The sequence below is a fragment of the Callionymus lyra genome, chromosome 9, assembly GCF_982586985.1.
Source record: "Callionymus lyra chromosome 9, fCalLyr1.hap1.1, whole genome shotgun sequence".
NCBI classification, from domain to species: domain Eukaryota; kingdom Metazoa; phylum Chordata; class Actinopteri; order Syngnathiformes; family Callionymidae; genus Callionymus; species Callionymus lyra.
The window spans coordinates 28,344,446-28,365,045 of record NC_141826.1 but is presented as its reverse complement, the minus strand read 5'-3'; the positions used below and the strand labels follow the sequence as shown (position 1 = coordinate 28,365,045).

The 20,600-nt window shown below is 34.0% G+C and overlaps 1 protein-coding gene across 1 annotated transcript; it reads left to right on the top strand.

Moving 5' to 3' along the window:
- Positions 1-548: 548 nt before the first annotated feature.
- Positions 549-20,598, top strand: sytl4 (synaptotagmin-like 4). Its single transcript, XM_087798582.1, has 17 exons — positions 549-686; positions 3,282-3,429; positions 6,946-7,158; positions 8,003-8,112; positions 8,168-8,300; positions 11,218-11,340; positions 12,815-12,893; positions 12,953-13,043; positions 13,102-13,190; positions 13,632-13,733; positions 13,799-13,977; positions 17,498-17,600; positions 17,792-17,953; positions 18,019-18,121; positions 19,674-19,770; positions 19,821-20,029; positions 20,136-20,598. The coding sequence occupies exons 2-17, from the start codon at positions 3,311-3,313 to the stop codon at positions 20,276-20,278; spliced, it is 2,055 nt and encodes a 684-aa protein (XP_087654708.1). The 5' UTR covers positions 549-686; positions 3,282-3,310; the 3' UTR covers positions 20,279-20,598.
- Positions 20,599-20,600: the final 2 nt, after the last annotated feature.

Sequence of the window (20,600 nt, the reverse complement as noted above, 5' to 3'; positions counted from 1 at the left end):
ACACACTGATGATACAATAGAGTCACACATCACAACAACACACACTGAGGATACAATAGAGTCACACATCACAACAACACACACTGAGGATACAATAGAGTCACACATCACAACAACACACACTGATGATACAATAGAGTCACACATCACAACAACACACACTGAAGATACAATAGAGTCACACATCACAACAACACACACTGAGGATACAATAGAGTCACACATCACAACAACACACACTGAGGATACAATAGAGTCACACATCACAACAACACAGTTTCTGCCTCACAATGATCTATTAATTTCTTCATAATATTCATGTCAATAATTGTTATGATTATTTTCACCTCAAGTTGATGAAAACGTGTTACACTATTTGAACAGTTTAATCCTCTAAACAGTTGGTTTAACTAAACTTTAACTTTAACTAGTGGTCAAACACTGGAACTTCCCGCCCAAACGATAAATAGAGAAAGTTTATGAGATTATTGCACTTTAATGTAAAGTTAATATTTGTCTTTCTCTCTCTCGCTCCACGTTGTTTCTGACGAACACACTTCCTGCTCTCGTTCTTCACAGCAGAAGCAACAACACCTGAGCAGGTGAGGCGCGTCTTCCGGTCGCTGCTCAGAGTCAACAGAGAAGAAGGAACAGACGGAGCTCGTGCGTCGAGCAGGTAACACCAGGTAACTAACCTTCTCTAAACCTTTACACTCGAGCTTCACTGCACGAATGTTGTCGCGGTTGTGTAGTTGTTGTGTAGTTGTTGTCGATGAAAGTGTCGCGCGTGTGTTCAAGTGTTTTTAAAGTTTACTTCATGGAGATTCAACTTCAACAATGTTTCGTCAAAGAGTTTTTATCTCGTTCGAACGTCGTGAAGTTTCCTGCTGCGATGATCGTGAAGTTTGTAAAGTTCGTGAAGTTCGTGAAGTTCGTGAGTCACTGAACGTCAGCGACACGTATGTTGAATATATTCATTTACATCAGTTTCACAGACTGTTGACTCGAGTTTAAGCTTCACTGGAGGGTTTGAAGGTAAATAAAGAACATTTTAAAGTAGATTTTTCACATGGCCAGATATAAATCCTCCAGTTAGGGCAAGATAGATGATGATGATGATGATGAAGAGTATATAGAGCAAGATAGATGATGATGATGATGATGATGAAGAGTATATAGAGCAAGATAGATGATGATGATGATGATGAAGAGTATATAGAGCAAGATAGATGATGATGATGATGATGAAGAGTATATAGAGCAAGATGGATGATGATGATGATGAAGAGTATATAGAGCAAGATAGATGATGATGATGATGAAGAGTATATAGAGCAAGATAGATGATGATGATGATGAAGAGTATATAGAGCAAGATAGATGATGAAGAGTATATAGAGCAACATAGATGATGATGATGAAGAGTATATAGAGCAAGATAGATGATGATGATGATGATGAAGAGTATATAGAGCAAGATAGATGATGATGAAGAGTATATAGAGCAAGATAGATGATGATGATGATGATGAAGAGTATATAGAGCAAGATAGATGATGATGATGAAGAGTATATAGAGCAAGATAGATGATGATGATGATGAAGAGTATATAGAGCAAGATAGATGATGATGAAGAGTATATAGAGCAAGATAGATGATGATGATGATGATGATGAAGAGTATATAGAGCAAGATAGATGATGATGATGAAGAGTATATAGAGCAAGATAGATGATGATGATGAAGAGTATATAGAGCAAGATAGATGATGATGAAGAGTATATAGAGCAATATGATGATGATGAAGAGTATATAGAGCATATATATATATGCTTGATGAAGAGTCTGCTGACGTGGTTCATGATGACCTTGAGTCATGAAGATGATGATGAAGATGAAGATGATGATGATGATGAAGACGATGATGATGAAGAGTATATAGAGCAAGATAGATGATGATGATGAAGACGATGACGATGATGATGAAGAGTATAAAGAGCAAGATAGATGATGATGACGATGATGATGAAGAGTATAAAGAGCAAGATAGATGATTATGATGATGATGAAGACGACGACGATGATGATGAAGAGTATATAGAGCAAGATAGATGATGATGATGATGATGATGAAGACGATGAAGAGTCTGCTGACGTGGTTCATGATGACCTTGAGTCATGAAGATGAAGATAATGAAGATGATGATGATGATGATGATGAAGAGTATAAAGAGCAAGATAGATGATGATGATGAAGACGATGAAGAGCAAGATGATGAAGACGATGAAGAGTCTGCTGACGTGGTTCATGATGACCTTGAGTCATGAAGATGAAGATAATGAAGATGATGATGATGATGATGATGATGAAGAGTATAAAGAGCAAGATAGATGATGATGATGAAGACGATGAAGACGATGAAGAGTCTGCTGACGTGGTTCATGATGACCTTGAGTCATAAGGGTGGGAACCTCAGGATGTCGTCTCTTCACGTCCTGCTCCTGGAAACTCAGCAGGAAAGAAAAACATCTTAAACCTTGTGTCCATTTATCATCATGACTGGCTGTTCTTGTGTGTTTTGCATCATCGCCACGGAAACACACACATGTTGTGCAACAAAGTTTTGTAATCATTGCAACAGTCGATGATCCAGGATGTTGTTTTTTAATGTTTTTGACAAGATTTCACTCACGTTTGTACTTTAACAACATCTTTAAAACTATCTTGGTGTCAAACTATCTTGATAAAGGTTTGAACTGTTGAATAAAAGCAAGTTTTCATCGCTCATTAAAATAGTTTGTTGTGTAACAGCTACACAAACGACAGTAGAAACTTAAGTCATCAGTGTGTTCTTGCATGTGTGTAAATGTGTCACAACTTTAACTTTTGTTTCAACATTTCTTACTTGTTGATCAAAGGATTTTAGAAACAAACGATGCTTGGTGCTAGCATGTTAGCTGTTAGCATGTTAGCTGTTAGCATTTTAGCTGTTAGCATTTCTTCATTTCTTTTCAATTCAATTGTCTTTTCTCTCACAAACTAGTGGTTGCATCAATGTTTTGTGTTTTTCTTCACAAGTGTGTTCACTTGTCGTCTCTACACACTTTTGTGTGATCAGTTGTTTGTGTTGTTTCTTGTTTTCCTTCATCAAACCCAGTCGAGGATCGACGGTAAAGTCTGAGACACGACTCAAAGCTAAACTTCTATAAACTTCTATAAACTTCTATAAACTTCTATAAACTTCTATAAACTTCTATAAACACCGAAGCTTCTCCGCAGGAATCGTGACGTCGGTTCGAACACAAGTCATGCCTGAACGCGACGACGCCATCAACCTGGGCTTCCTGTCCGAGTCCGAGCGAGAACTGATCCTGGAGGTTCTGAAGCGAGACGAGGACCTGAGGCAGGCGGAGGAGAACCGTGTCAGGTCCATGTTTACTTGTATTATTAGAACTATTAGAACTGAAACATGTATTATTAGAACTATTAGAACTGAAACATGTATTATTAGAACTATTAGAACTGAAACATGTATTATTAGAACTATTAGAACTGAAACATATATTATTAGAACTGAAACATATATTATTAGAACTATTAGAACTGAAACATGTATTATTAGAACTATTAGAACTGAAACATATATTATTAGAACTATTAGAACTGAAACATATATTATTAGAACTATTAGAACTGAAACATGTATTATTAGAACTATTAGAACTGAAACATATATTATTAGAACTATTAGAACTGAAACATGTATTATTAGAACTATTAGAACTGAAACATATATTATTAGAACTATTAGAACTGAAACATGTATTATTAGAACTATTAGAACTGAAACATATATTATTAGAACTATTAGAACTGAAAAATGTATTATTAGAACTATTAGAACTGAAACATGTATTATTAGAACTATTAGAACTGAAACATATATTATTAGAACTATTAGAACTGAAACATGTATTATTAGAACTTTTAGAACTGAAACATGTATTATTAGAACTATTAGAACTGAAACATATATTATTAGAACTATTAGAACTGAAACATATATTATTAGAACTATTAGAACTGAAACATATATTATTAGAACTATTAGAACTGAAACATATATTATTAGAACTATTAGAACTGAAACATGTATTATTAGAACTATTAGAACTGAAACATATATTATTAGAACTATTAGAACTGAAACATGTATTATTAGAACTATTAGAACTGAAACATATATTATTAGAACTATTAGAACTGAAACATGTATTATTAGAACTTTTAGAACTGAAACATGTATTATTAGAACTATTAGAACTGAAACATATATTATTAGAACTATTAGAACTGAAACATATATTATTAGAACTATTAGAACTGAAACATATATTATTAGAACTATTAGAACTGAAACATATATTATTAGAACTATTAGAACTGAAACATGTATTATTAGAACTATTAGAACTGAAACATATATTATTAGAACTATTAGAACTGAAACATGTATTATTAGAACTATTAGAACTGAAACATATATTATTAGAACTGAAACATATATTATTAGAACTATTAGAACTGAAACATATATTATTAGAACTATTAGAACTGAAACATGTATTATTAGAACTATTAGAACTGAAACATATATTATTAGAACTATTAGAACTGAAACATGTATTATTAGAACTATTAGAACTGAAACATATATTATTAGAACTGAAACATGTATTATTAGAACTATTAGAACTGAAACATATAATATTAGAACTATTAGAACTGAAACATGTATTATTAGAACTATTAGAACTGAAACATGTATTATTAGAACTATTAGAACTGAACATTTTATTATTAGAACTATTAGAACTGAAACATGTATTATTAGAACTATTAGAACTGAAACATATATTATTAGAACTATTAGAACTGAAACATATATTATTAGAACTATTAGAACTGAAACATATATTATTAGAACTATTAGAACTGAAACATGTATTATTAGAACTATTAGAACTGAAACATGTATTATTAGAACTATTAGAACTGAAACATGTATTATTAGAACTATTAGAACTGAAACATATATTATTATAACTATTAGAACTGAAACATGTATTATTAGAACTATTAGAACTGAGACATGTATTATTAGAACTATTAGAACTGAAACATGTATTATTAGAACTATTAGAACTGAAACCTATATTATTAGAACTATTAGAACTGAAACATGTATTATTAGAACTATTAGAACTGAAACATATATTATTAGAACTATTAGAACTGAAACATGTATTATTAGAACTATTAGAACTGAAACATGTATTATTAGAACTATTAGAACTGAAACATATATTATTAGAACTATTAGAACTGAAACATGTATTATTAGAACTATTAGAACTGAAACATGTATTATTAGAACTATTAGAACTGAAACATATATTATTAGAACTATTAGAACTGAAACATGTATTATTAGAACTTTTAGAACTGAAACATGTATTATTAGAACTATTAGAACTGAAACATATATTATTAGAACTATTAGAACTGAAACATATATTATTAGAACTATTAGAACTGAAACATATATTATTAGAACTATTAGAACTGAAACATATATTATTAGAACTATTAGAACTGAAACATGTATTATTAGAACTATTAGAACTGAAACATATATTATTAGAACTATTAGAACTGAAACATGTATTATTAGAACTATTAGAACTGAAACCTATATTATTAGAACTATTAGAACTGAAACATGTATTATTAGAACTTTTAGAACTGAAACATGTATTATTAGAACTATTAGAACTGAAACATATATTATTAGAACTATTAGAACTGAAACATATATTATTAGAACTATTAGAACTGAAACATATATTATTAGAACTATTAGAACTGAAACATATATTATTAGAACTATTAGAACTGAAACATGTATTATTAGAACTATTAGAACTGAAACATATATTATTAGAACTATTAGAACTGAAACATGTATTATTAGAACTATTAGAACTGAAACATATATTATTAGAACTGAAACATATATTATTAGAACTATTAGAACTGAAACATATATTATTAGAACTATTAGAACTGAAACATGTATTATTAGAACTATTAGAACTGAAACATATATTATTAGAACTATTAGAACTGAAACATGTATTATTAGAACTATTAGAACTGAAACATATATTATTAGAACTGAAACATGTATTATTAGAACTATTAGAACTGAAACATATAATATTAGAACTATTAGAACTGAAACATGTATTATTAGAACTATTAGAACTGAAACATGTATTATTAGAACTATTAGAACTGAACATTTTATTATTAGAACTATTAGAACTGAAACATGTATTATTAGAACTATTAGAACTGAAACATATATTATTAGAACTATTAGAACTGAAACATATATTATTAGAACTATTAGAACTGAAACATATATTATTAGAACTATTAGAACTGAAACATGTATTATTAGAACTATTAGAACTGAAACATGTATTATTAGAACTATTAGAACTGAAACATGTATTATTAGAACTATTAGAACTGAAACATGTATTATTAGAACTATTAGAACTGAAACATGTATTATTAGAACTATTAGAACTGAAACATGTATTATTATAATGATCTTTACTTTCACTTTCAATGTTTACAAATGTTGTTTTATTTTCTTCACGAATAATCAACAGTTTTTTCTACTCTCATGAATCTAAAAATGTCAAATAAAAGTGATTTTACTTTTCAACCTTTAAACCACATTAAGTCACATTTAGTTAAACTTGTTATAAACATTTGATCTAAAACTACGTAACAAACTAAAAGTTTAAAAGCAAAAGCATGTTTACAAAGGTGTTCTCTGCGGTCAGGCGTTGACTGTCGTTGCTCACAGGAAGTTGAAGTCGGAGCTGCAGGAAGTGAAGAGAAAAGGCGCCAAGAGAGGCAGCGGCAGGTACAGCGAGCACAGCTGCGGTCGATGTCAGAAACCTCTGAGTCGACTGACGGCGTCCAGTCAGTGTCACGTGTGCAAACACCTGGTGTGCCAGAAGTGCCGCACCTCCTGCCCAGATGCATCATGGGTGTGCGGCGTGTGCTCCAGAGAGTCGTAAGAACGTCACGCGTTTGATCTTAAACATACGTTTCATCGTCATATTCAAGGATTTCACTTTTAAATGTTACATTTTTTAATTGAAATCATGTTTTTCTTAAGAATTGATTGTTTTTATAAATGATTTAAATCATTTATAAAAATAATATATTGAAATGTTGAATTTGTTGATGAATTTATTTTGTTTACACAGTGTTTAATTTTTCTAATTCATTTAAAATACAAAACAAATATTTCAAGGCAATATTTTTCAATGAGTGGTATTTTAAATGTAATATAAATATTAGTATTAGAGTCAGCAGACTAAAGCAACAGAGCTACTGATCAAACTTAAGCCAATCACGTGACGATGATTTAATTTTAATTTATTTCAGAATGTTTAATATATATATATATATATATATATATATATACTGTGTATATATATATATATATATATATATATATATATATATATATATATATACAGTATATATATATATATATATATATATATATATACTGTATATATATACAGTATATATATATATATATATATATATATATATATATATATATATATATATATATATATATATATACTGTATATATATACAGTATATATATAAATCTTTTCACTACAGTAACGAGTCATTTGACTTATTTAATAATAATTAAAAACATTTCACTAAAAAAATCAAAGTTGTATTAAATTATTCAATTTTCTGATAAACAAAAATATCTTGAAAGATAACTTGTCAAAAATATTGAAAATACTTTGAGTAGAAAAAATACTTTAAATTCTCCATGTTCTTACCAGAAGAAAAGTATTGTTGAAGTGTGTAAAGGCTCCTCACTGCAGGCAGATGAAGAAAAGCTCCGGCGACTGGTTCTACGACCAGAGCGTGAACAGGTACTGCTCGCTGCCGGGTCACCTGCTGGTCAAGACTTCTCTGAAGGCTCCGCCTCCGTGTAAGAAGGAAGTGGATCCATGTGTCGGAAACGTTTCTGATCTCTTCTCCTGCAGCGAACAAACCTGAGACTGCAGCAGAAATCTTGCTCAAGAGCGTCGAGGCAGCCGCTCCTCCGCCTGCTCCTCGCTCTCCTGCTCCTGCTCCTGCTCCGGCGCCGCGACTCCAGAGACCTCATGACATCACCAGGTGATCAGGATCTCACCTGTGGATCCATGACGTCGACACACCCGTTAACACAAACGTCAACACAAACGTCAACACAAACGTCAACACAAACGTCAACACAAACGTCAACACATTCATGAACACAAATTTCCACACACTTGTAAACACAGTCATCAACACAAACGTCAACACACCCGTCAACACAAACGTCAACACAAATGTCAACACAAACGTCAACACACCCGTCAGCACAAACGTCAACACACTCATGAACACAAATTTCCACACACTTGTAAACACAGTCATCAACACAAACATCAACACACACGTCAACACAAACATCAACACAAATTTCAACACACTTGTAAACACAGTGGTAAACACACCCGTCAACACAAACATCAACACACTCGTCAACACAAATGTCGACACAAACATCAACACACTCATGAACACAAACTTCCACACACTTGTAAACCCAGTCATCAACACAAACGTCAACACACTCATCAACACACCCGTGAACAAAAACGTCAACACAAACGTGAACACAAACATCAACACAAATTTCAACACACTTGTAAACACAGTGGTAAACACACCCATCAACACAAACATCAACACACTCGTCGACACACTCGTCGACACACTCACCGACACACTCGTCGACACACTCGTCGACTCACTCGTCGACACAAACGTCAACACAAACATCAACACACTCATTAACACACCCGTCAACACAAACATCAACACACTCATGAACACAAATTTCCACACACTTGTAAACACAGTCATCAACACAAACATCAACACACCCGTCAACACAAACGTCAACACACTCGTCGACACAAACGTCAACACAAACGTCAACACAAACATCAACACACTCATTAACACACCCGTCAACACAAACATCAACACACTCATTAACACACCCGTCAATACAAACGTCAACACACTCGTCAACACACTCGTCAACACACTCGTCGACACAAACGTCAACACAAACATCAACACACTCATAAACACACCCGTCAACACAAACGTCAACACAAACATCAACACACTCGTCAACACACTCGTCAACACACTCGTCGACACAAACGTCAACACAAACATCAACACACTCATTAACACACCCGTCAACACAAACGTCAACACAAACATGAACACAAATTTCCACACACTTGTAAACACAGTCATCAACACAAACATCAACACACCCGTCAACACAAACGTCAACACACTCGTCGACACAAACGTCAACACAAACGTCAACACAAACATCAACACACTCATTAACACACCCGTCAACACAAACATCAACACACTCATTAACACACCCGTCAATACAAACGTCAACACACTCGTCAACACACTCGTCAACACACTCGTCGACACAAACGTCAACACAAACATCAACACACTCATAAACACACCCGTCAACACAAACGTCAACACAAACATCAACACACTCGTCAACACACTCGTCAACACACTCGTCGACACAAACGTCAACACAAACATCAACACACTCATAAACACACCCGTCAACACAAACGTCAACACAAACATCAACACACTCATCAACACACTCATCAACACACTCGTCGACACAAACGTTGACACAAACGTCAACACAAACATCAACACACTCATGAACACACTCGTCAACACAATCGTCAACACACTCGTCGACACAAACGTCAACACAAACATCAACACACTCATAAACACACCCGTCAACACAAACATCAACACACTCATGAACACACTCGTCAACACACTCGTCGACACACTCGTCGACACAAACGTCAACACAAACATCAACACACTCATCAACACACTCGTCGGCAAAAACGTTGACACAAACATCAACACACTCATCAACATACTCGTCGACACAAACGTTGACACAAACGTCAACACAAACATCAACACACTCATCAACACACTCATAAACACACCCGTCAACACAAACGTCAACACAAACATCAACACACTCATCAACACACTCGTCGACACAAACGTTGACACAAACGTTGACACAAACGTCAACACAAACATCAACACACTCAAGAACACACTCGTCAACACACTCGTCGACACACTCGTCGACACACTCGTCGACACAAACGTCAACACAAACATCAACACACTCATCAACACACTCGTCAACACAAACATCAACACACTCATCAACACACTCGTCAACACACTCGTCGACACACTCGTCGACACAAACGTCAACACAAACATCAACACACTCATCAACACACTCGTCAACACAAACATCAACACACTCATCAACACACTCGTCAACACAAACATCAACACACTCATCAACACACTCGTCAACACAAACATCAACACACTCATCAACACACTCGTCAACACAAACATCAACACACTCATCAACACACTCGTCAACACAAACATCAACACACTCATCAACACACTCGTCGGCACAAATTACAGCTCGAGACCTTTGTGTCTAGTTGTGTGTTCTTACTCTGCTCTCTCAGGTTTACTCGGGGTACTCCTGTCCTCTCCCAGTTCAAAAACATACAGAGGTTGATTATAGTCTGCAGATGTGTGTGTGTCTCAGGGTGTCCCCCGCCTCTCACCCCGAGTAGCTGGGATAGACGGCCAGAGAGAGCTCGAAGCTAGAAAATGAATAAATGTTTTGAATAATATTTAAATAATATTTAAATGTTTTGAATAATATTTAAATGTTTTGAATAATATTTAAATGTTTTGAATAATATTTAAAGATACATTTTAAATGTTAGTCAGAAGCAGCTGATGTTACATAAAACCATCTAATGATGAAAAATAGTTTTGATCATATTAACTTCTTCACTCTTTAACTTCTTGTGTTTGTTAATAAATTGTTAATAAATGTAATAAATGTAAAAGTTTCTTCTGTTTCCAGTCCAAGCAGCTCCGGTTCTGTTTCCTCGCGTCGATCTGTGGAGTCGAACGCGTCCAAGACGTCGAGCGACATGTTCAGTCGCAGCAGCAGCAGCAGCTCCGGACGACACTCTGACGCCGGAAGGTCTCGTTGCTCCTTCAAACCACAGTTTACTTCATGTTTCAATGTTTTCTTCTCTTGGTTCGTTTCTTTTTTCTTAGAAGATTCAATTCTACTATATTTGTCATTTATTGATGTTTTTATTTGAATCATTTTTTATTAAATATTAGTTTTTTATATTTTATTTATTTTCATCTCAAAGAAGGTTTTTGACACAAAAATTAGGTTTTTTTTCTTCTTCGAGCAAATGTTTGTTTTACTTTGTGTTGTTATGTTGTTAACTAACTAAGTTGTGTTGTTGTTCCTCACACTAACTAAGTTGTGTTGTTATGTTGTTAACTAACTAAGTTGTGTTGTTGTTCCTCACACTAACTCAGTTGTGTTGTTGTTCCTCACACTAACTCAGTTGTGTTGTTATGTTGTTAACTAACTAAGTTGTGTTGTTATGTTGTTAACTAACTAAGTTGTGTTGTTGTTCCTCACACTAATTCAGTTGTGTTGTTGTTCCTCACACTAACTAAGTTGTGTTGTTATGTTGTTAACTAACTAAGTTGTGTTGTTGTTCCTCACACTAACTCAGTTGTGTTGTTGTTCCTCACACTAACTCAGTTGTGTTGTTATGTTGTTAACTAACTAAGTTGTGTTGTTATGTTGTTAACTAACTAAGTTGTGTTGTTGTTCCTCACACTAATTCAGTTGTGTTGTTGTTCCTCACACTAACTAAGTTGTGTTGTTATGTTGTTAACTAACTAAGTTGTGTTGTTATGTTGTTAACTAACTAAGTTGTGTTGTTATGTTGTTAACTAACTAAGTTGTGTTGTTATGTTGTTAACTAACTCAGTTGTGTTGTTGTTCCTCACACTAACTCAGTTGTGTTGTTGTTCCTCACACTAACTCAGTTGTGTTGTTGTTCCTCACGCTAACTAAGTTGTGTTGTTGTTCCTCACACTAACTCAGTTGTGTTGTTATGTTGTTAACTAACTCAGTTGTGTTGTTGTTCCTCACACTAACTCAGTTGTGTTGTTGTTCCTCACACTAACTCAGTTGTGTTGTTGTTCCTCACGCTAACTAAGTTGTGTTGTTGTTCCTCACACTAACTCAGTTGTGTTGTTATGTTGTTAACTAACTCAGTTGTGTTGTTGTTCCTCACACTAACTCAGTTGTGTTGTTGTTCCTCACACTAACTCAGTTGTGTTGTTGTTCCTCACGCTAACTAAGTTCTGTTGTTGTTCCTCACACTAACTCAGTTGTGTTGTTATGTTGTTAACTAACTCAGTTGTGTTGTTGTTCCTCACACTAACTCAGTTGTGTTGTTGTTCCTCACACTAACTCAGTTGTGTTGTTGTTCCTCACGCTAACACAGTTGTGTTGTTGTTCCTCACACTAACTCAGTTGTGTTGTTGTTCCTCACGCTAACACAGTTGTGTTGTTGTTCCTCACACTAACTCAGTTGTGTTGTTGTGTTCCACTAACACAGTTGTGTTGTTGTGTCACACAGGAAGTCCAGCAGCTCGTCCAGCAGCTCTAACGTTCCTGAGACCTTGAGCCTCCACAGCTTCAGCTCCGACACCAACGCTGTGAGTCGCTGGTGAAGAAGCTCCTCTGAAGATGTTCTCACCACCATGTGTCCCTGAAGGTCCAGGAGGAGAAGGCGGCGAGTCCAGAACCAGACCCGGAGGCCAACGGACTCTTCAAGCGCAGCATCAAACGAGTGCGACTGGCAGGAGGTGAGTTCTGACCCGAACAGGTTCTGGTTCTTCACGTGTTTGACTCTGGACCTTCAAGAGTCTTCGTCGACTCTGGACCTGAGAGAAGATCTGAAGGAGGTGGACTCGTCGAGGAGGACTCGCTCGGTACCAGATCTCCTGGAGCAGGTCTGTGTTCCTTGATGTTGAGCTTTTTAAACGTGTTTAAATGATAAGAAATAAAGTTTCATGAAGTTGATGTTTTTATAAAAATGTTTCTTCTTTATTCTATAAAAACATGAACAAACTCACAAACATTGTGTGGTTCAGTTGTGTTGCTGCTGTTTGTGTTAATAATTGTGTTATTATTGATGTCGAAGAACATGCGAATGTTTACGTCAAATATCATATTTATATTCTTTAAATGTCATCGTTTAAACATTTAGATCCAAATATTTACTGCAGGTTTAAAGTATAAAAGTCAATGTTTTGTGTGTTTCTAAGAATCTGTTGTGTTGTGTGTTGTGTGTTGTGTGTTGTGTTACCATCGAAATACGACAATATTTCATTCTAATTATTGTCTTTGAAACGTTCGACATGTTGAGGATTCATTCAAAAGTTTCTGTTCAGGACGAGGATGAAGGCGATGAAGGCGAAGAAGAGGACGAGGACATCGACTCTCTGGTGAACTTTCATAAGAAGAATCTGGCTCTGAGCTCCAGCCTGTCTCGAGTGAGTCCATGTTGTGTGTTGTTGTGTGTTGTTGTGTGTCTGGTGCTGACGACGTGTTGCTCAAGAGCACTCAGGGCAGCCTGATGAGCATCTACAGCGAGGCCGGAGATTACGACTGTGTGGACGTGAGCGGAGATGTTGTCTTCTCTGTTCACTACGACGAACATCTCAAGAGTCTCCTGGTGTTTATCAGGGAGTGTCGTGACCTCGCGTTTGGAGACACAACTCGACAACTTTCACACCCGTGAGTCACAAATTACACACATTTGAAAATTGTTTGATTTCAGTTGAAAATTGTTGGATTATAGTTGAAAATTGTTTGTTTATAGTTGAAAATTATTGATTATAGTTGAAAATTGTTTGATTATAGTTGAAAATTGTTTGTTTATAGTTGAAAATTGTTTGATTATAGTTGAAAATTGTTTGTTTATAGTTGAAAATTGTTGATTATAGTTGAAAATTGTTGATTATAGTTGAAAATTGTTTGATTATAGTTGAAAATTGTTTGTTTATAGTTGAAAATTGTTGGATTATAGTTGAAAATTGTTTGTTTATAGTTGAAAATTGTTTGATTATAGTTGAAAATTGTTTGTTTATAGTTGAAAATTGTTGATTATAGTTGAAAATTGTTTGATTATAGTTGAAAATTGTTTGATTATAGTTGAAAATTGTTTGATTACAGTTGAAAATTGTTGGATTATAGTTGAAAATTGTTTGATTATAGTTGAAAATTGTTTGATTACAGTTAAAATTGTTTGATTATAGTTGAAAATTGTTTGATTATAGTTGAAAATTGTTTGATTATAGTTGAAAATTGTTTGTTTATAGTTGAAAATTGTTGATTATAGTTGAAAATTGTTTGATTATAGTTGAAAATTGTTTGATTATAGTTGAAAATTGTTTGATTATAGTTGAAAATTGTTTGTTTATAGTTGAAAATTGTTGATTATAGTTGAAAATTGTTTGATTATAGTTGAAAATTGTTGGATTATAGTTGAAAATTGTTTGATTATAGTTGAAAAGTGTTTGATTATAGTTGAAAATTGTTGGATTATAGTTGAAAAGTGTTTGATTATAGTTGAAAAGTGTTTGATTATAGTTGAAAAGTGTTTGATTATAGTTGAAAAGTGTTTGATTATAGTTGAAAATTGTTGATTATAGTTGAAAATTGTTTGATTACAGTTGAAAATTGTTTGATTATAGTTTAAAATTGTTTGATTATAGTTGAAAATTGTTGATTATAGTTGAAAATTGTTTGATTATAGTTGAAAATTGTTTGATTATAGTTGAAAATTGTTGATTATAGTTGAAAATTGTTTGATTATAGTTGAAAATTGTTTGATTATAGTTGAAAATTGTTTGATTATAGTTGAAAATTGTTTGATTACAGTTGAAAATTGTTTGATTATAGTTGAAAATTGTTTGATTATAGTTGAAAAGTGTTTGATTATAGTTGAAAATTGTTTGATTATAGTTGAAAAGTGTTTGATTACAGTTGAAAAGTGTTTGATTATAGTTGAAAATTGTTTTGATTATAGTTGAAAAGTGTTTGATTATAGTTGAAAAGTGTTTGATTATAGTTGAAAATTGTTGATTATATTTGAAAATTGTTTGATTATAGTTGAAAATTGTTTGATTATAGTTGAAAATTGTTTGATTATAGTTGAAAAGTGTTTGATTATAGTTGAAAATTGTTTGATTATAGTTGAAAAGTGTTTGATTATAGTTGAAAATTGTTTGATTATAGTTGAAAATTGTTTGATTATAGTTGAAAATTGTTTGATTATAGTTGAAAAGTGTTTGATTATAGTTGAAAATTGTTGATTATATTTGAAAATTGTTTGATTATAGTTGAAAATTGTTTGATTATAGTTGAAAATTGTTTGATTATAGTTGAAAAGTGTTTGATTATAGTTGAAAATTGTTTTGATTATAGTTGAAAAGTGTTTGATTATAGTTGAAAAGTGTTTGATTATAGTTGAAAATTGTTTGATTATAGTTGAAAATTGTTTGATTATAGTTGAAAAGTGTTTGATTATAGTTGAAAATTGTTTGATTATAGTTGAAAAGTGTTTGATTATAGTTGAAAATTGTTGATTATATTTGAAAATTGTTTGATTATAGTTGAAAATTGTTTGATTATAGTTGAAAATTGTTTGATTATAGTTGAAAATTGTTTGATTATAGTTGAAAATTGTTTGATTACAGTTAAAATTGTTTGATTATAGTTGAAAATTGTTTGATTACAGTTAAAATTGTTTGATTATAGTTGAAAATTGTTTGATTATAGTTGAAAATTGTTTGATTATAGTTGAAAAGTGTTTGATTATAGTTGAAAATTGTTTGATTACAGTTAAAATTGTTTGATTATAGTTGAAAATTGTTGGATTATAGTTGAAAATTGTTTGATTATAGTTGAAAATTGTTTGATTATAGTTGAAAATTGTTGGATTATAGTTGAAAAGTGTTTGATTATAGTTGAAAATTGTTTGATTATAGTTGAAAAGTGTTTGATTATAGTTGAAAAGTGTTTGATTATAGTTGAAAATTGTTGATTATAGTTGAAAATTGTTTGATTACAGTTGAAAATTGTTTGATTATAGTTTAAAATTGTTTGATTATAGTTGAAAATTGTTGATTATAGTTGAAAATTGTTTGATTATAGTTGAAAATTGTTTGATTATAGTTGAAAATTGTTGATTATAGTTGAAAATTGTTTGATTATAGTTGAAAATTGTTTGATTATAGTTGAAAATTGTTTGATTATAGTTGAAAATTGTTTGATTACAGTTGAAAATTGTTTGATTATAGTTGAAAATTGTTTGATTATAGTTGAAAAGTGTTTGATTATAGTTGAAAATTGTTGATTATATTTGAAAATTGTTTGATTATAGTTGAAAATTGTTTGATTATAGTTGAAAATTGTTTGATTATAGTTGAAAATTGTTTGATTATAGTTGAAAATTGTTTGATTACAGTTAAAATTGTTTGATTATAGTTGAAAATTGTTTGATTACAGTTAAAATTGTTTGATTATAGTTGAAAATTGTTTGATTATAGTTGAAAATTGTTTGATTATAGTTGAAAATTGTTTGATTATAGTTGAAAATTGTTTTGATTATAGTTGAAAAGTGTTTGATTATAGTTGAAAAGTGTTTGATTATAGTTGAAAATTGTTTGATTATAGTTGAAAATTGTTTGATTATAGTTGAAAATTGTTTGATTATAGTTGAAAATTGTTTTGATTATAGTTGAAAAGTGTTTGATTATAGTTGAAAAGTGTTTGATTATAGTTGAAAATTGTTTGATTATAGTTGAAAATTGTTTGATTATAGTTGAAAAGTGTTTGATTATAGTTGAAAATTGTTGATTATATTTGAAAATTGTTTGATTATAGTTGAAAATTGTTTGATTATAGTTGAAAATTGTTTGATTATAGTTGAAAATTGTTTGATTATAGTTGAAAATTGTTTGATTACAGTTAAAATTGTTTGATTATAGTTGAAAATTGTTTGATTATAGTTGAAAATTGTTTGATTATAGTTGAAAATTGTTTGATTACAGTTAAAATTGTTTGAATCTAGTAGAAAATTGTTTGAATCTAGTAGAAAATTGTTTGAATCTAGTTGAAAAACACACACAGACGTGTTGTTAAGAAACAAGCGCTCGTGTGGACGAGTTTATCGGAGACAGGAAGTTGAATGTCAGACAGGAAGTTGAATGTCAGACAGGAAGTGTGGCCACTGATAACAGAAACTCTGCAGATACGTGAAATGTTACCTCCTGCCTGACAAGTCGCGCCACAGCAAGAAGAAAACCAGCATCAAGAGACACACGGTCAACCCGGTCTACAAGGAGACCTTGAAGGTCTGTAGTTTGAAGACTTCACTCAAACTTTATTGACACATCATGAGTTGAAACAGAAACCTTGAGCAGAACCAGACTCAATAGTCTGGATGTTTAAAAATGAGTTTATTAAACTTTCTTCTTAACTCCCAACAAAAGCACGTTGGTCTTCATCATGATCCAGATCATCTAGTTCTTGTCGTTCTTGTCAGTATTCCATCAGCCGCTCCAAGCTGCTCACTAGAACCTTGTCCATCTCCGTCTGGCATCATGGACGCCTGAGTCGAAACGCTTTCCTGGGGGAAGTGGAACTTCCTCTGGACCTGCGAGACCTGGACTGTCAGGAGGAGGACTGCATGTCTCTGATGAACAAGGTGAAGATGGATGTGATGATGGATCTCAAGTGAGTTGGTCTGAGACCAGGACGTGTCGTCCTCAGGCTCCCACCAGTGTTCCTGTGTCAGCCTTCGTCCAGGAGGCCGGAGAACTGATGATCTCACTCAAGTACGTGTCACAGACGCAGAAGAACAACAGAAGCAAAGGTCAGTCATGGATGAACGTCAGTGTCTTCAGGATGGATGGATGGATGGATGAACTTCAGTGTCTTCAGGATGGATGGATGGATGGATGGATGAACGTCAGTGTCTTCAGGATGGATGGATGGATGGATGAACTTCAGTGTCTTCAGGATGGATGGATGGATGAACTTCAGTGTCTTCAGGATGGATGGATGGATGAACTTCAGTGTCTTCAGGATGGATGGATGGATGGATGGATGAACTTCAGTGTCTTCAGGATGGATGGATGGATGGATGGATGAACTTCAGTGTCTTCAGGATGGATGGATGGATGGATGGATGAACTTCAGTGTCTTCAGGATGGATGGATGGATGAACGTCAGTGTCTTCAGGATGGATGGATGGATGGATGAACTTCAGTGTCTTCAGGATGGATGGATGGATGGATGGATGGACTTCAGTGTCTTCAGGATGGATGGATGGATGGATGAACTTCAGTGTCTTCAGGATGGATGGATGAACTTCAGTGTCTTCAGGATGGATGGATGAACTTCAGTGTCTTCAGGATGGATGGATGAACTTCAGTGTCTTCAGGATGGATGGATGAACTTCAGTGTCTTCAGGATGGATGGATGGATGGATGGATGGACTTCAGTGTCTTCAGGATGGATGGATGGATGGATGAACTTCAGTGTCTTCAGGATGGATGGATGAACTTCAGTGTCTTCAGGATGGATGGATGCACTTCAGTGTCTTCAGGATGGATGGATGAACTTCAGTGTCTTCAGGATGGATGGATGGATGGATGCACTTCAGTGTCTTCAGGATGGATGGATGGATGAATATTGAAGTAGTTGAACTTTTCAATATTCTTCATTGAAATGTTGTTTTTAAATCTTTAAATAAAGTTTTAATGATTCAATAACATGTTTTTATAGAGATTTTTAATTTAATAAATTTTATAGTCATTTAATTAAATAAAACAATCATGAATGTATTTTTTTACACATGAAGTTTCATATTTTATTTCCATTAATTAATCGAGAAAATACATTTTTTCAATTCAATAATTTCTCATTTTCCTATTTAATTTTCACATAAAAATGTTAAATTAAAACATAAAAATGACAATAATTAATTAATTAATTTTTAATTTTGACTCCAGACAAAACCAACAGAGCACAGAGCTGCTGCTGGATCAGTCACATGATCGTCTGCACGTCCTGTGATTGGCCGAGAGTTTGATCCAGTAGCTCTGAGCTCTGTTATTAATGTCTGGAGTCTGTCGTACATTTATATGTTGAATTAAAAAGACTAGAAATTACAACGATTGACATTTTAGTTCCAATAATTAAAAAATACGTTTTCAAAATTCAAACTAAAAATAAACAAATCAATTCTTGTTGTAAATATATTTTAATTTAATTATAATTCAATCTTTTAATCTAGAAATGATTCAATCATTGAAGTGAAAGGTTTTAAAACATGTCAATCAATGATCAATCAATCATCGATCAATCATCGATCAATCATCGATCAATCATCGATCAATCATCGATCAATCCTCAACACTCAGCGGCGAAGGACGGCGGCGAGCTGCACGTCCTGGTGAAGGAGGCGAGGAACCTGGTGGCCATGAAAGTGGGAGGATCGTCCGACAGCTTCGTCAAAGGGTTGGTGGTTCGACTCCCGATCCCTGCGGCGTCTGACGCTGTGTCTCCAGGTATCTGTTCCCGGCCACCAGCAAGTCCACCAAGCAGAAGACCCCGGTGGTGAAGAAGAGCCTGAACCCTCGCTGGGACCACACGCTGGTCTTCAAGGACCTGCAGCTGCAGCACATGGACCTCATGTGTCTGGAGCTCACTTTGTGGGACAAGGAAGCCATGATGAGCAACGAGTTCCTGGGCGGCGTCCGGCTCAGCTGCGGCAGCGGTGAGATACTCGGCGTCGCGCTCGCCGTCCAGACGTCCTGACGTCCTGACGTCCAGACGTCCAGACGTCCAGACGTCCAGACGTCCTGACACGTGTGTCTCCGCAGGACGAGTCCAGATCGGGAAGGAGGAAGTGGAGATGGACTCGGTGGGAGAAGAAGTCAGTCTGTGGGAGAAGATGATGCAGTACCCGGACTCGTGGGCAGAGGGCGCCCTCGCACTGCGCTCCAGCATGGGGAAGTACAAGTGAAGAAGAAGAAGAACCTTCATGTGTCAACACTAACAAAATGACTCGAAGTCACGAGATATTGATCATTAATCGATAAAACACGGAAGTAAACGTTTGTTTTGCTGAAGATGTGAACAAATATATTTATAGATTATTATGAATGTTTTAACGATCGACGCCTTCGTGGGTCGATCAATATTTTCATCAATAAAATGGATTCAAAACAAAAACGGTTTCCTCCGAGGGGGTCGAGGGGGCAGCAGGAGTCATGGCTCCGCCCCGGGGCCTCTCCCCAGCTGCACATGTGACACAAAGTCCAGAATAAAGTGTTTCTTCAAAGAGC

What these genes read in the sequence shown, in the direction of transcription:
- sytl4 (XM_087798582.1), top strand. Translation starts at nt 3,311, where the DNA reads ATGCCTGAACGCGACGACGCCATCAACCTGGGCTTCCTGTCCGAGTCC. An exon ending in GGCGTGTGCTCCAGAGAGTC is followed by an intron (nt 7,159 to 8,002) that starts GTAAGAACGTCA and finishes TCCTCACTGCAG; the next exon opens with GCAGATGAAGAAAAGCTCCG. An exon ending in TCCGACAGCTTCGTCAAAGG is followed by an intron (nt 19,771 to 19,820) that starts GTTGGTGGTTCG and finishes CTGTGTCTCCAG; the next exon opens with GTATCTGTTCCCGGCCACCA.